Source organism: Furipterus horrens, unplaced genomic scaffold (genome assembly GCF_987537825.1).
Source record: "Furipterus horrens unplaced genomic scaffold, mFurHor1.1.pri manual_scaffold_9, whole genome shotgun sequence".
In the NCBI taxonomy this organism is placed as follows: Eukaryota; Metazoa; Chordata; class Mammalia; order Chiroptera; family Furipteridae; genus Furipterus; species Furipterus horrens.
The window spans coordinates 86,420,530-86,437,719 of record NW_028327179.1 but is presented as its reverse complement, the minus strand read 5'-3'; the positions used below and the strand labels follow the sequence as shown (position 1 = coordinate 86,437,719).

The 17,190-nt window shown below is 38.5% G+C and overlaps 1 protein-coding gene across 4 annotated transcripts in view; it reads left to right on the top strand.

The window, feature by feature from the left end:
• Positions 1-17,190, top strand: part of CEP41 (centrosomal protein 41) — a 35,184-nt gene that overhangs the window by 16,662 nt on the left and 1,332 nt on the right. For all 4 annotated transcript variants that reach the window (XM_090287523.1, XM_090287520.1, XM_090287521.1 and 1 more), the window contains 7 exons: positions 2,606-2,653; positions 6,795-6,856; positions 7,765-7,834; positions 13,077-13,221; positions 14,844-14,995; positions 15,383-15,450; positions 16,721-16,835. In XM_090287523.1, coding sequence (XP_090143649.1) covers positions 2,614-2,653; positions 6,795-6,856; positions 7,765-7,834; positions 13,077-13,221; positions 14,844-14,995; positions 15,383-15,450; positions 16,721-16,835 — 652 coding nt within the window. In that variant the 5' untranslated portion in view covers positions 2,606-2,613. The remainder of the gene's footprint in view (positions 1-2,605; positions 2,654-6,794; positions 6,857-7,764; positions 7,835-13,076; positions 13,222-14,843; positions 14,996-15,382; positions 15,451-16,720; positions 16,836-17,190) is intronic.

Here is a 17,190-nt window from a genome sequence, read left to right as displayed (position 1 = left end):
GAGCTTGCCAGATAATAAAGTAGATAAGACTTGCACACAAAGAAGGCGGAACAATGATGAATGCCTTGTGAGTGGTAAGCCAAGCGCTGTAGAAGTTCAGAGGACAGAGGGTCACTCCCAGCTGGGCGAACTATTATGATTACATGGACAAGATGACATGTTAGAGAACCCAAGACTAACAGATTTTGTCAAGTTTAGTAATTAAGGCAAGATTGAAGAGGTAGGTTAGACGGTGCCTTCGGCACTCGAGCAGGGAGTTTATGTTTTAGCCAGTAAGCAATGGGGAGCCACTGACTTTTTAAAAATTATTATTATTCCAGGTCTTGTCTAGGAAAATTTATCTCACAATAATATGTAGTATTTTTCTTTTTAAAATTGGTTCACTGATAGTCCATTAGGCGCCTTACTTTTGTATAAAACAAAGATGTGTTTGTAAATGAGCCAATCATAGATTGATTCATTTCTAGTCTCTTTTAAAGGTAGTCAAAAAACTATTTTCAGATGAAATTAGATCTGGTAAGGTAAGCTGCTTAGTTAAGATACAAGCATTATATGGAGTGGGATAAAATACTACTTTTCATACTTTCTAAAATCCCTTTTCGTCAATTTTGTGTCGATTGGTCAGCTGTCCTGCTGTCTCATTTCTTCAACTGAAATGATGCAGAAATCTTTCATGGTCTATTTTCTCTCCCTACTTGGATAGAATGAGTATCTTTAGTGAAAAGAGCTTCTTACCTATAGCCCTCTTAAATGTGTCCTTAATTTTGCCTGCTGTTTGTATACCTGTGCAAAAGACTGTTTCCCTGCCTTCTCCTTCAGTGGAAAAAGCAAACAGTAGGCGTGCCAGCCTCAGGTTGTTGTAAGATCCCGCTGGTACACAGACGAACCGCCCTGGAAACACACTGAAAGTGTTGATAATTGATGGAGAAATGAATATTATACACTTGGTTAGTGGACACGCAATGTTTTAACAATAAAGACTATATAATAAGGTTGGCTATTATTTTCCCTGCATAGTAATGCCTTGGGGAATTTAGAGCATAAAATGCTTCCTGCCTGCTACATATGAAATTGTGTGTTTAAAACATCACAACTAGCAAAGCAGTGTAGTTTGGGGAGCCATGTTAGATACTAGAAGGTTGGGAATACTAATCCTGGCTTAGTTGTTCACTAGCTGTGTTGCTGGGCGGCCAGTAATCATTTTTTGTACCTCAGTTTCCTGATGAGACTGTCTAAAGCTGCCCTGGCCAAAAGAAACGGCCATGTCTACAACATGCGACTGCAGGGACTCGGGAACTCATAACCAAAAGCTATTATGTAAAAGAAGAAGAAGATTGTGGGCTGCTAAACAGTGCGCCGTTTGCTTCGCCGCCACTGCTTCAGCCAGGCCGAGTTCCCGCCTCAGTTCAGAATTGCAGGGGAGAGGGATAGGTGTCTGGGAAGAAGTCATGGCTTCCACTCTGAGTCCTGATCCCAGAGAATGTTTGTCTTCAGATGAAAAAAACATTTTTCTTAACTCAGTGGAATTTCATTCCATGATGAATTCATGGTAAAGTCATAATAATAACAAATGACACACACTGTTTTTGAAAATGTATTTTGGGTTTCAGAGCAAGACTTTTCTTTCTCTGCTTCTGACTTAAACATGAAGAAAAATTCAGAATAATGCTTAAAAACAGCATTTCATGCCGTTAATTGAAAGTATTTCTTTTATTTGAAGTTGGAACTGAATCTGATCAGCTTCTCTCAGGGCTTAAAAGTTAGGAGCACAATTTTAGAACTGGGAGACTACTTTGAATGTTTTCCCTCTTTGCTATACCTTTTAGGTACCAGATAGAGCTTGCTGTGTTGGCTTGAATCAAACTGAAGCATGTCCAGTGGAAAATAATCCCCCCTGGCTTGAGAACTAGACTGTAGTCTGTTCAGAAACCAGAATGACCCTGGCCCAGTTTTAATGTACTAAAACTCTTCAACCCGCCTTGGCTGGAACCTAGTATTGTAGACCCAGGCTATAAACCATGAGGGCTGGGGACTCTCCACAGTGTGGGAATCTGCTGTTATTTCAGCAAATCAAATCCATGGAGAATCCTAGTGTACAGACTGTGTGGTCTAGTTCAGGCTGCAACATCAGCAGGAATAGTGGAAGGCCAAGTTTAGGAAAGAGGGAAACCACAAGGGTTGCTTGGGGAGCCGCAACAGCACATTTTAGACATTTAGGGATCATTGCTTCTTTCTTTCTCCTCCTCTGCGTATCTTTCCCACAAAAGGATTATGGGGGGATGAAAAGAGGGGGAAAGCCTTGACTCAAAAAGGGAAAAAAAATTACATAAAATTATCATCTGCACTGCCTGGGGCTTCTTAATGTTTATTATGAGTGTACCCCAACTTAAACACATTTGACCAAAACATTTCCCATGATTCCTCATCTTTTAATGATGCTGTATAATCCAAAAGATTATTACTATGTGTGACCCATTTGCCTCCTGTAATTCTGTAAGAACAGGATAGGAAGGCTTAGGGAATACTTGTACTCCATTCTGTTTTCACAGTGTTAAAAATTTCCTTCCATTTAAAAGCGTGTCTAAAACCCTTATTCTCTTTTTAGGTAACAGTATGACTAAATACATTGAGAAGCTAGAAGAGATCAAAAAAAGTGAGTAACACTATCGATGGGTGGGCAAGATGGAACCCTGTAGCAGCTCTGTACGTTGGTTATTAACAACCCTAACCATGCGCCGCAGCTGGCGCACACGGAGAGCTATGGCAGTCCGCTGAGCCTGGTAGGTGCCTAGAAAGGTGTGGGAAACACTGTACCGTCCTGGTTAGCCGCTAGGGTTGCGGCTTGTGCGTGACTTAGCCCCCACAGGAGATGGTAGTGTTGGAACGTAGATTGAGAACCCGAGCTTCTGGTCTCATTGTGCCATGGTCTTCGTGGCCTTTTTCAAGGTACTGAATCTGTTCAGTTTTCTTATTTTCTCTATACCCGAGGTAGGAGTAATAATATCTCTTATTTTCATTACATTCTTTTGAGTATAAATTAGACAGTATTCATGAAAGACTTAGAGATGTGAGGAAGCGTACTCTTAAAGTGGTGTTATGCATTGTAAATTCATTGCAGTCTGCCTTCTTTTAATTAAAAATCATATTTCATACACATTCTCTTTAAAAACTAATCTTCTGCAAAGATATGCTACTAGTCATTGAGTGTATTGCTCTTGCACAAAATCATAATTTTTCAATCTGTGTCCAAAACAGATGTAAAATGTACACATCAAGGCCAGAATTAAAGAAGCAGCAGAAATATCTATTTTCTAAGATGGATTTGCTTATATCTTCAGCAGGAGAACACAGTGCTGGGGGAGTATTAGCTAATGGTAGTAAAGACGTACTTAGATAACAGTTCAGAATTTGGCTCTGGTACTACACATCTTCTGGGAAGAGATTACTACAAATCCAGAATTCATGAGAACTTTTGTTTATACACAGAAGGCCTTATAATTTAAATGATCATGTTTCTGTTCCTTTTGATTTGCTGAGAAACCCCAGATAATAGATGTGGACTCTGGAGCAGCTTTCTGCTGACTCTGTTATTTGCCTCGTTGAGCTATAAGGGCTAATGCTATAGACATTTGTTTGGTAATGTGTAATGTCACAGTAGCCTTTTCTTCTTATATATTCTATTGTATACATTGTATTGCATTTTATATCATATAAGTATATGTCTTAAGTATACATTAAAATTTTAAACCATGAAAAAAATCTTGATTACTCACCTAGGCTTCGTTGTTGTCCTAGTTCACCCATGGAAGGAAAATTCAGCTGGCCCGCTCCAAGTTCGGTTTGTGGTCTCTCTCACCTCCCACCCATCTGTAGCTGAGTATAAAAGCTCATGTGCCCACACCGAAATTTGTCCCATAAAAATGTCTCATTCTGCCCAGATTACTGAAACCTGTTTAAAACATTTCTTAAAAGCACAATGTGGTTTCTTTAATATCTAAACTTTAAATGGAGCTTATCTCCCCAAAGAAAAGCCTCTGGAATGGAGTCCTTGGAAATGCTTCCCTCTTTCGAAGCTGTGGGCTTCCTTTTAGTAAGACAGAAGGTTCCTCTCACCTGGATTCACACACTGACTACAGTTACTGCAGATTCTGGTGTGAGATCTACATTTTGGAAGATATTTCCTTCTCTTTTCCCATTTTCTGTTGTAGGTCTTCTTTTGGGTCAAAGGGAGGAGAATATTGCCTTGTTTCGTGACACCCTAGACTCATCACTTTTCTCGGATTACCTTAGATGCCATGGCTTTTCTGTGAAATCACAAACCTTGTTCTGTTACTTCCTTTGATTTGTCTTCCACTGTGATCCCAACTTCCCTTTGCTAATAACTTGTTTTAACAGAACCCTGAAAACGCAGAATTCCTTTGTAATCTGAATATTCTTTCAGCGCTGCCCGGGGAAATAGACACTGTGTCTATTGACCATTTCACAAAGCCTATTCTTGGCTTTGGGTGGTTAGATGACACTCGCTGGACCCAGTGTGAAACATCCTAGATAGTTAGGTCTCTGTCCTTCCAGTAACTCGAGAGAGACAGACTTGGACTCCAGACTTACTGGAGAAGCAACACTTGATAGCATATCTGAAACTAGGGCTAATTGTCCCCGTCCCAGAGTTTGGGGGAAGCGACAGGAGCAGAAGCTCCATTCTTAAAGCTCTGTTCGCCCTTGCGAGGACAGACAGAGCTTTCCAAGTCATCCTTTTCTATAAACTTTAAAACTTAAACGTCTAGTTTGATCTTTTTTTTTTTTTTTTTTTTTTATCTCTAAGTAATAATGTCAGAAAGTTCTAATGATGGCTGTCCTTCTAAACCAGAACCAGGTATGTAGCGTACAGGCTCAAATGTGCAGTGGGCTTCCGAGTCCTTGTGAGAGGACACTAGAAATGTCAATCATTAGAATATAGCAGAGCCGGGCTTTTGTTTGAGATAATTGCTACCTAGTTAAAGGGGAATTTAATGTGTACATTTTGTACTTAGAATTTGAAGAACTGGAGAAGTATTTCAAACTGTGTAACTATACCAAAGGCATATCGATGGATAAATGGCACAGTGCAAACTACTTGAAAGCTATTGACTGTTTTCATTGACTGATTTATTGCCATTTTGATTTAAATAAATGACTTTTGGTGGCAATTGAGGGGAATACTTTAGTTATTCGGTTGCACTTTTTATAGCTTGTTCTCAGCCTGTTCGGGTCTGCATCCTGGTGGGTTTAAAAGCTCCTTTGCATCTAGGTTTGTTAACTTGTATCTAGAATAAGCTGTTCTAAGAATTTTCTAGAAGTAATGGTCACTTATTAGCCAAATTGTTCTCTTTAAAACATTTTAGAACAAAGAAGCTTTAATTCCCTGTAAGAAAGAGTCTTCATATATTTACAAAGGCTAGTTTTTAAGATAATATTCATTTCCTGACTCTGCATCACAGGGTGTTTGGTAAATCAAGGAAACATTATCCCCCAAAAGTATCTATCCAGTCTGTACCAGTTTTTAAGGAAAATTTATGGAAATGATTAGTACACCAGGTAAACAGTCTTAAATACCTTAATCCGTTCCTTTGTTGCTAAGAGTCTTGGCTTACGAGACATTTATGCTGTGAAGGCCATAGTAATTCTCCAGCTAACCTTTACTCATTCTGAAATAATGAAATAGTCTTTAAGGAGTCATGGGCTCCAACATAAGAAACCTAAAGAGAAGTAAAGGGTAAGAGTGGGAGGCAGTTCAATGCTGAAAACTTCAGAATTGGCAGTCATTTTCAGAAAAGTTCAAGGAAGCTAACTTTTCACATGCCTCCATGGGACAGAGGTTAGATAAGGTGAGATTGGCTAAATTTTTTCAAAACAGTTTAATGTGATGTGAAGAATTATTAACACAAACAATTACAGAAATACCCTCATCAGAGCAGTGTTGTCTCAGAACTGTAAAGGTAGCACTGAATAAACATCGATGTTTAAGGTTGGTTTTTATTTTTTTAATTGTAAGAAATACATACCATAAAATGTATTACCTTAACCATTTTAAGTGTACAGTTCAGTAGTGTTAAGTATATTCACATTGTTGTACAGTAGATCTCCAGAACTTTCTCATCTTGCACAACTGAATAGGTTGCTTCTTACTGAAGTGAAGATGAAGGGAAACTGATACAAAAGATTTTCACGACCACTCATCACTTTGTGCCCAGCATTGTACCCAGGGGGAAAAAAGGATAGTCCTGAGTCTCTAGCATAGTTCTCAGCCTCAGGAATATAATTGTTCTCTTGTCAAGGCAGGGTTGGTATAGTAGGGTCTAAATGTTTTATTAGCTGTTGGTCCTGAGGCCACTCAGCTCTGGGTCTCTGTCTTTGTTTATAAAATGCTGACATCTTTCTCTGCTTTGTTCTGAAAAGGAGTTAAAGCAGCTTACAAAAATGTGGTAGAATATGGCCAAAGTAGAGATAGCATAGTAAAAGGAAAATGGTAGACTAATGAAATTCAGGCAAGGGAGAAAGTCCCTAGACACAAAGAGGTGGCTTATGTATTCAACTGTAGGCTTTCTACTGGCCGAAGCAAAGGGGGGAATGAAGAGCTGGTATAATATTGGCCACTTTTGATCTTGAGGCTATCATGAGGTTCAAATGAGGTAATGCATGTAAAAGCATATAAATAACTTGAAAATATACCATATAACTTGATGATTAGAAAGAAAGAATACCTCTAACAAAGCAAAATAAAGCTAGAAAAATATCTGTCCTGTCCTGCTTTTCAGATTATAGATACAAAAAAGATGAACTTTTCAAGAGACTAAAAGTTACGACATTTGCGCAGCTGGTAAGTTTAATGATCTTCCATTGGAGTAAAGACTGTCTAATTTGTGCTACTTTCTGTGAGTATCTATGAATTTAACTCTAGGTAATATTTGCAGAGGGGGTTCTTCTGATCCTTGATCTTTGATAAGACTTTTATAAAGTAAAATGCCCTTTCTACTTTTAAATCATCAAATTTATGGTGTAGATTTTTATTTCCTTGTTCATTTAATTTACTATTTAGAATCTAGAATTCCGGACTCTGGATTGCTTGGACATTTTTCTCTGTGTAAACCAGGTGATCTCCCTTCTATGACTGAGTTCTTGGCTTCCAAGTCTTTCTTGGGCTATTTTGTTACTTTGGGGAAGTAATTTTCTTCTTTTATTTGAAAATTATGGACCAAGTATTTCTCTGGCCTCCAAACAAGAGTTCCATTGATATAACTCAAGGTGAATATTGGGTCTTATGAGCGAAGTTGGAAAAAGTACTTTAAAAACTATATGTAGGTATACAATGTTATAATTAATATACTCATAATTACACTTATATCTTCCTTGCATGAAGAGTTGCTGATACAATTCTGTTATTGTGAGTATTACATTTTCAAGAAATAACATGTTACGTTGGGACTAGAATATATATGGATGCAGTTTAGACTCTCATGTTTCTTGTCCTAAATTATCCTTTTGGCCTTTTAAGTTTATTGTGTAATGTTTTAAATGAATCTTTTCTTCTGGAATGATCGTCTTCAGTGTAATTACCACTCCCAGAGTAAGGAGAGCTGAGATTTAGTCTCTAGTTGGGGACACTGCCAGTTTCTTAAAACAAGAGATCTTTGATGCTCCCTGTCTATTGGAGAAAGACAGACTTGCCTCTGTTTAAAGGCAAACAAACATACACACATCTACACATTTCATTCTTTTTTCTCTCAGGTCATCCAAGTTGCATCTTTATCGGATCAAACACTGGAAGTGACAGCCGAGGAGATTCAAAGGCTGGAAGGTAATGAGAACTGAGGCCGCAGGAGTAACGGACTGACTGAAGTACTGGCCCCCTGATGCTGTGCTACATGGGACTCGGGACTTGGATGTATCTATTTGTAATTAGATAGTTCCTCTCTGAGAAGTGCTATCCAGGGCTTGAATTGTTAATTCCTATTTCTTAAAAAAAAAAAAAAAAAAAAAAAAGCCATCTGGATCCCTGGCTCTAGCATTTGTCCTTTTAAATGTTTTAGATGTGTTTAATATACTAATTACTTTCCTTTCAACAAATATTTTCAGTGCTTTCTTTGTATGTCCAGGCTGCAGAAGTGGGTGCCGTGAGACTACAATGATGAGTAAAACACAGCTCTGCCTATGTGGGGTTTGTAGTCACGTGTGTGCACGTGCACATGTGTTTGTGTGTTGGGTGAAGAGAAGGATAACGGAAACACAAAATTACTAACGTGGCAGAAGTCCATAGCGGAGGCCTGAAAGGAAGCCACCGTTTGTTGAGTATTTGTGTATGCCGGGTACTTCACATGAGTCTTCTTACTTGATTTTCTCACAAGCTCTAGAAGGAAGGTGCACTTTCCAGATGAGAAACCCAGTCCCAGTGGTTCAGTGACTTGCTGACGGTCACACAGCCAGTAAGGGACGGACCTAGAATACAATGCTCTGTGTCTCCCATGGCAACCAGTGTCTTTGCTGTGGGGGTTCCGAGGAAGGGGAGGTATTTTCCAGTTAGAAAACAGGTAGGCTTTCATGAAGCTTTCCGACTAGACTCTACGGGGGAGGCACTTGCTGGCTGAGGAGCAGGCCAAGGCACGGAGAAGAAAAGGCTCCCGGCGTGTCTGGGGAGTCACGTAACCCCGTCTGGCTGTGGACTGGGGGAGGAATAGGTGCCTGGTGGGAGATAAGGCCCAGAAAGATAGGGAGGCTCCAGATCTCTTTTCTTCAACCCCGAGTCGTTAAAATAAACCCCCTTAGCCATCCTCTCATGAAAGGAATACACAGCGTTAAGGTCTTTATTTTATCCTGAAGCACTCACCAGTCAGTGTGTGGCTGTTTATTGAAGGGGAATGTGTTTTGTTAAGGTTGATGTAGGCCAGTAATTTGACTTCTGATTTCAAGACAAGTTTCTCAGGAAGTCTGAACACTGGGTTTGTGCAACTCAACTGTCATTTCCCTGGGCTTGTTTTTGTTAGTGAGGATAAAGAGAATCTGAAAAAGCCAGGAATTTATCTTTTGACAGATGCCTCTCACACAGCGGAAAAAGAAGGGCTCATTGTAACAGAGATAATTGAGTCTCCTCATAGAAATACTCCAATTTTAACCTGGTTATATAAGTACCTGGATTGGGTATTTTAATTCATTATAGAGATTGCAGCACCAGGACATATGGGCGCATGCAATTTTCTCTTCGGAGATAAATTTGCACAGCAAAATAGACTCTTGTAAAATAGGACACCATAATGTGTGAGTAATATTAGTGTTTTTCTAGTGCTCTACACAGAATAATAACTCACTCAGGAATGCCTGTAGAACAGATTGTATCTGTTTGTGTATTGGCTATCATTGAAGGATTACAAATTCTCCTTTTATAATGTTTATTGTTTTTTCCTGACTTAAAAGTATGTTTTTAGAAAATTAAAAAACTGCAAAAAATAAATAAAGAAGAAAATTAAAATAACTAATAATCCCTGTTAACATTTTGGTTTATTTTCCCCCTATCTAACAAACACCCAAATCCATACTCTTTGTATATAGTTTTGTATTACGCTGTTTTCAATTAACATTTTATCCTGCATACTTTCCTATGTCATTATATAGATTTCCAGAGCTTCAGTGTGAAGGTCATGTGGTCATATAATGTCTATTGTCTGGACATACCATAATTTACGTAATTATTCTCTGTTGCTGGGGCATTACAGTTTTTCTAATTTTTCATTTTTATAAAATAATGCTGCATGTAAATATGCAAGTGTTTGTATGGTTCTGATTATTTCCTGAAGCTAAATTTTTGCAGGTGGACAAAGGGTAGAACCGTTTTGAGATGCTCAGTGCTGGTTCCACATTATCTCCTGAATGGCTCTAGCCCTCGGCATTCCCACCGAGTGAATGAGAAGACATGTTTCTCCCCATCCTAGCCAATGCTGAATAATTATCATTTTTGTAAATATTTGCCAGTTTGATAGATGAAAAATGGTATGTAATGGTTTTATTTTGAGTGTCTCTGATAGTGAGAGTGAGCTGTGTGTGTGTGTGTGTTAGTCATGCATATTTCTTCTTTTGAGGACATTACAAATCCTTTCCCATTTATTTTCTAATGGAACCTTCACCTTTTACATATTAATTTATGAAAGCTTTATATAATTATTATATCTTTTTACTTTGGAAATCAAAACAGTCTTGGAAATAAATGAGAAGAATCTTTATTTGATGATTTGGAACAATTTCCAAGCTGTATTATTAAGTAAAAATAACCAAACAAAAACCAAAGTGTAGAGCCCTGTGAATGGCATTCTCCTGGACATGTAAAAAGTGGAGGAAATAAAATATATGCAAAAGTATGTAGTTGTTTTATTTCTGGAAGGAGACATAAATATGTGAAGCTGGTGCCCTTGGGGGCGGAGGCCTGGGGCCCTGGGTCTGGAATTGGAAGAAGGCTTTCTTTCCACATTATCTTGTTTGCATTTTTACCTTGTGTACATTATTCTTTTTCTACTAAAGAGCTAGTTAAGTAAAAAAAAAAAGAAAGAAACTGGTAAAATAAGTATATTAACTTTTTCTCATCCATATATGTTACAAATACTTTTTTCCTAATTTGTTATTCACCTGTTAATTTTCTTTGTGTTGGGTTTTAACACATATGAAGTTTGCACTTTCACATGATTATATCTATTAGCTTTTCATGCTGTGTTTCGTTTTCTTGCTTTAGACTCATAAATTCCAAAATATAAATTATTTACATCTATTTTCTTCTATTGCTTGTGGTTTTTTTTGTTTTTGTTCTTTAAATACCAATCTATCTGCTATATATTTTGATGTGTGATATGAGGGGGTTATGTCCATTAGATTTTTCTAGATAGTTGACAGATGGTTCCAACACTATTTATTCAGTAGACTTCCTTTATCAATTGATTTGTGATACCACCTTTACCATATATTAGCTTTTTATATATATTTTAGGCTTTTTGTGTGTGTTCTTTATTGTAGTCTGTTGTTCTGATTGTAGTTCTGCATTGCTTTGATTATTTACCTTTTCATTGTGTTACTGTTTGATGAGTCAGGTTCTCCAAATTTTTATATATGTATGTATAATTTTAAAATCTTTTTGTGGTTAAAATCCTTTCAAACTTTAAAAAAAATCTCATTGGGATTTGTATGAAGGCTAAAAATTAAATTAAATTTAGAAATTAACATCATCTAACTTTTAGTCACCCAGTCAGGAATATGCAAGGTATGTCACCCTCTTTATGCAGGTCTTCACTGTCCCTAAGTAAAATCTTTATAAGTCCTCTAAGAACATATAAGTTTTTATAGGACCTTTACATTTCTTAATAGGTTTATTTTCTAGGAGAGTATATTGTATATCTGTAATTGTTATTGTAAATGAGATCTTCATATTATTTTATCATTGGTATATAGGAAAAATATTTTATTAGGGTTTTTTTTTAATCTAATCACATATTTATTTCCCTTATAGGATTTTCCTGAAGTTTCTCAGTATATTATATTATATGCAAATTAAGACATCGTTTCTATTTATTCACTAATTATACTGGTTAGAACAGCAGGTTCTCGTACTCTTTTCTGTCAGTCTCCTTCCACACTATAAAGATTATTGAGGACCTCAAGGAGTTTTGGCTTATGTAAATTATACCTATTAATATTTAGGGTATTAAAAATTTACACTAAGAACTTAAAAAACATTTACTTACTATTTCACTTAAAAATAATAATACTAAACCCATTGCAAAGTAACTATATTTCTAAAACAAAAAAAATTTACTGAGAATGGAATTGTTTTACTTTTTATAAATCTCATTAATATCTGATTTAATAGAAAACAGCTGATTCTCCTATTATCTGCATTCAGTGTATTGCAATATGCTCTTTGGGTTGAAGTATATGAAGAAAATGTGGCCTCACACAGACCTGTGGTTGTAAAAGGGTGGAGTGTTTTAATAGCCTTTTCGGTTATTCTGGATATTTTTCTTTGATATGACACCAAAACTTGACGACTGGTCGTTTCCTAAAGGTTAGTTGTAATGTGGAATCTGAAACCATATCAATGAACTTTTCATACTCTGGTACATTAAAGATTGGTCTGTCTTTTGCTTTGAATGAATCTTTTATCCATGTATGATTTTATACTGTCATATATTGGCTGTGTGAAAATTATTGGTGCACTGAATTATGAAGATCTTCCAAATGTTGACAAAGTTCATAACACGGTATCAAAAAAAAATCACATTTGTCAATTTCACTGCCTATCTTATCAGAAAAGACATTAAGTCTGGGGAAACAGACAAGCTCCTGATGGCACCTCGTTTCCAAACTTAGGATTTTTGTTCAAAATTTAATCATTGCAGCAAATGCCATCAGTTGTTTTTCTTCAAATGACAAGCTCGCTTTTTCACTTAGGTCATTTTGGGGGAGAATGTCTGCCAAGTGCACAAGTCTAAGTAAATGTAGTTTTTCTCAGATTTTGTCCCAAGTAAAAATGGTGTTCATGACAAAAGCAGCAATAGTCACACTAATGCTTTCTCTTGAGACAACCACGGTACTTGAGTATGCAGCAAACTGGCCACATGCAATTCCCCATTTCATCACACAGAATATTAAAAAGATGTGTACTTAAAGGAGATATTTAATAAAATTATTATCACTGTATCATCCGGGACATTTTTTAGTGAGACTGCCATATTATCTAATGAAACTTGATGCCACTATTCAGGTTCTTGCTAAGGCACTAGCAGTTTTATCCACCATTTTATTTGCACCGTCTGGGCAAATATCAACACAGGATAAAAGACAAATAACATCTTAGCATTATTATGAAAACAGTTTTTATCTTGCAGATCCCCTGAAAGGGGCTTGGGTCCTCTTGGGGTCCACGGATGACATTTTGAGAACCTATATACTAGAATTTATAGAACAATTTAAGTACAGTGATGTGAGTTCCTTTTCTTGACCTAATTTCAGTGACAAATACAAATTCTACAGTTAAATTTATTTATTTCCTCATTGGCAAATTTTAGACAATGATTCTGCGACCTCAGACCCCGATGCTGAACTCACTGCCAGAACCAATGGGAAGGGGAGCCCGGGCGAGCAGCCGCCAAGCCCTGTCCAGTTCATAAACAGCGTGGGAGCAGGGGACTCCAGTCGCTCGACGCTGCAGAGGTACTCTAGTCAGATTCTTGCTTTCACTGCATCTCACTTGCCTATTAGTCTGGAGACAAATTTCAGAGACTTAATTACCTTAGCACCAGACTGGCAACGGTGAAGTCCCACATTTTCACCTATGTAAATGCTGCCTCCTGAATCTTTTCATGGCATTGTTGGCCAATGAATGTAAGAATCTATTGATAGGATAGCATTAATTTTCACTCTTCACTTCCATTCTTCTCCGCCGTCCTGTAGTTACATTTGCTTTTGGGACGTAGCTTTCCAATTACTGTGTTTTGACTCAGAGAGCGTGATTTTCTACGCCTTTTCTGTCTGCTGCAGCTTTTAATTATCCTGACTAGAATCAGAAGAAGAATAGAGTGCCACACACAGGGCTGTGATATTAAACAGGTGCAAAGAAGAGGGAGAGCAGACCTTGCGGTCCGCTCTCAAGCTGCACGTGGCTGGTCCTCAGGCCATACGCCATGACGCAACACTCTCACAAATATTAACTGTTGATTATAAGACAGTGCTAATTTCTGGCATATACCCATCCCGTTTACTTGGTAAGACAGTTAAATTAGGGAAAGAATGGCTATCATCTCTACCACTATTACTTTTATCACTGCTTTTGTGCATGGACTCTAAAATTGCATTCAAAATAAGAGAGACCAATGAGGCGTGCATTGAGGATAGTGCTTCTCCTCCTTTGGTTCAATAAAATATGCACTACGTGGCATATAGTTATAATGTTTATCATGTTTAAATGCAGAATTTGATTTGCTGTGATGGGAGAGGAGCTATACCCCATGCCAATCTGTGGTTGGCGTATATGTCTTCATATTTGCCGAGGAAAGTAATCCTCTTCTAATAGAGGCATTTCACTACTTGCCCTTTTGTTTATAACACCTACTCTTCTTAAGTGTTTGATTCATGTTTTAACCACATTTTGCCTGTGATGTTAGTATGGTGACCAATTTTAGTGATTTTATGACAGAAATAGGACTGTCAGTGGTGAGCGCCCTCATTTTCATCCTAGCTCTTCCTGTATCTATCTGATCATGTGAGTGTCTCCAAGTCCAAAAGCCTCTTCGGCCTCAACATTGTAACCTGTGAAATGAAACTGAGTACAGATAACTGCTGAAAACATTAAGGTTCAAATCCATATTGGATAGGTCACTGTATGGGCATCTTAAAACATTGTTGTCACTTTATGTTACATGCAGTAGGCATAGAAACACCTCCATTTTTCCTGTCCTGTCAACCCTTCTTCTTTCCCCTTTTGCTGTGCTTTCTTACACCCCCCACAAAATCCCACTGCATTCATTGTTCACCTCTTTCTCTGAATGCTGCCCTACAGTTTCTAGCCCCTCAGCCGTGCTATTGACCTAACGTACACTGTCTGAAGGTGAGTATGGACCTGTGGACCCCCTCCTTGGGGTCCAGTCAGATAGAATAGGAATCCACAGGATCTTGCATTCAGAGGCAGAACTGAGACCCTATATCCATTTTCCTTTGTCTTTGAAGTGTCTTTTGAAAAGACACTGAGCACTCTCTCACTATTCTGAAGAAACGCATCTGACCTTTAAGCCACCAACCCCTGACTCACGTCTGCTGACCTACTTTTCTGCCCACAGCGTCATCAGTGGTGTCGGGGAACTGGATCTAGACAAAGGGCTAGTGAAGAAAGCAGAGCCCAACACCAAAGACAAACCTTATCCCGACTGCCCCTTCCTGCTGCTAGATGTGCGCGATAGAGACTCTTACCAGCAGTGCCACATTGTTGGAGGTAAGAGAGAGGCGGCTCTGTGGTGTCTCACTTCCAGGAACAGAGCCCGTCCCTGCACCCCAGCGGCCTGACGCACGTCCATGGCCAGCAGTTAAGGAACCACACGCTAGCCTGACCTGATGTGGGCCCCTGTGAGCTGCCTTTTCCATGATGCTCTGAGGCAGGCTGGTGACGCTCTCAGGTAGATCAAGGGCCCAGTGCCAAATGTCAGATAGTCAAGTGAAGCTTCAAATTTTGTTTACAGTGTCCTGCTTCTTTGCTTCCGCAAAAGCATTATTGATTTTGAAAATATATTTCTGTTAAACTCTTAGACTTTAAACCAACTGGGGATTGGGGCCAAGTTGTACGAGGAAAGCTACAAATCACCTAATTTTCCTTTCTTTGCAGCTTACAGTTACCCAATTGCAACTCTGTCTAGAACAATGAACCCTTATTCAAATGATATTCTTGAATATGTATCCTTTGTTGCATTTTAAAGAGTTGGGTGATAGTGGGGATTGTCACAATCAAAATTCTTGAGAATCGTGCTCCTAGTCAGAAACCTCTGTGAAGGACTTTGGATACTAACTCACTTAGTGTATTTTAGAATTTGGATTCTCAGCTGTACTGAGTCCACTGAGTGTGATGGCAGATGTGTCCAAGACATGTTGCACTGGGCCAGAGAACATCAGGGTAAAGGCTGTGGCCCATTAAGAGTTAGCCCTGAGACTTTCCCCCAGAAAGCTTACAAAGTGAATTTCCTTCCTTCTATTTTAACTTTTTTCTTCTTAAAATTTTAAGTTTTTTGCTCATAAAAATCATAGAAGTAGAAAGTAATTTAAATACTGAAATATGTGAGAAAGAGAATAGAAATCTTCAATAATCGCCCATTTGAACAATTCTTATTACATTTTGGAACATTTTGTTCCAGACTGTCTTATACATATTTTTGAATAAAGTAGAAATCATACTGTATATATAGTTTAGTATCTTGCTTTTCCCCACTTGATATTACAGTGTATTTTCTCACAGTAACACATGCTCTTTATAAACGCTATTTTTAAAAAAGATTTTATTTATTTATCTTCAGAAAGAGGAGAAGGGAAGAAGAAAGAGAAGGAGAGAAACATCGATTGGTTGCCTCTCATGCGCCCGTAACTGGGGGCCTGGCCCACAAGCCAGGCATGTGCCCTGACTGGGAATTGAGCCAGCGATCCTTTGGTTTGCAGGCCGGTGCTCAATCCACTGAGCCACACCAGCCAGGGCTATAAACTCTATTTTTGATGCATTGTAAATATCTTCAGATCTACTGTAATTTACTTAACTTTTTATCTCTATTGTTCTTTTAAGTGATTCCTTTTTTTTTTTTTTTCACTCTTATAAACAAGGCTGCATTAGAACACATTGGACATAAAAGTTTTTCTATTTCCTTGCCTGTAACATGGAGCGTGTAATACTCACTTTCCAGGGTTCTGATGATAACAGAGCTAAAGGGTGTACAGTGTGTAACTAGTGCTGTCTTGGACCACAGTAATATTAGTTGATAAAAGAAAAGAATACCACCTTGTGTGGTTTCCATGACAGAAAGAACTCTAGTAACTTGGTGTGATGGGTCCAGAGAGGGGGCATCTGATGTTCCCTCAAACTCAGAAGATGAACTTGGACAGTTCTTTGTTCCCTGGGAGTTTCTCACAGTCTAGGAGCATTAACTCGATGTGGTTGAACCTTAACTCCTCTAACTCTTAGAAAAATGCCCACGGCAAGATCATCATTCTTTACGACGATGACGAGAGGTTGGCCAGCCAGGCGGCCACCACCATGTGCGAGCGGGGCTTTGAGAACCTCTTCATGCTTTCTGGAGGTGAGCGGGGCTGTCTGTGTTCTGTGTAGGACTTTAGAGACTGACGTTTGGACTCACAATCCCACAACCCCCCTTCACCCCCTTTTTCCTCGGAGTGGCCAGAATTGAGTACAGGCATTCCTCAGAGATACTGCAGACCACCACAACAAAGCAAGGATCGCAGTAAAAGAGTCCTAATCTTTTTGCTGGTGGAGGGTCTTGCCTTCAATTTGTAAAAAACAAAAAACATCTGTGAAATGCAGTGAAGCAGAGATAAAAACGGGGTCTGCTGGTGTTTTGGAAATAGAGAAAATCAGGCTGGCTGAAAGGAGGCAGGAGGTGTATGAAACTTCCCTTGGCTTTATCAGCACATGTT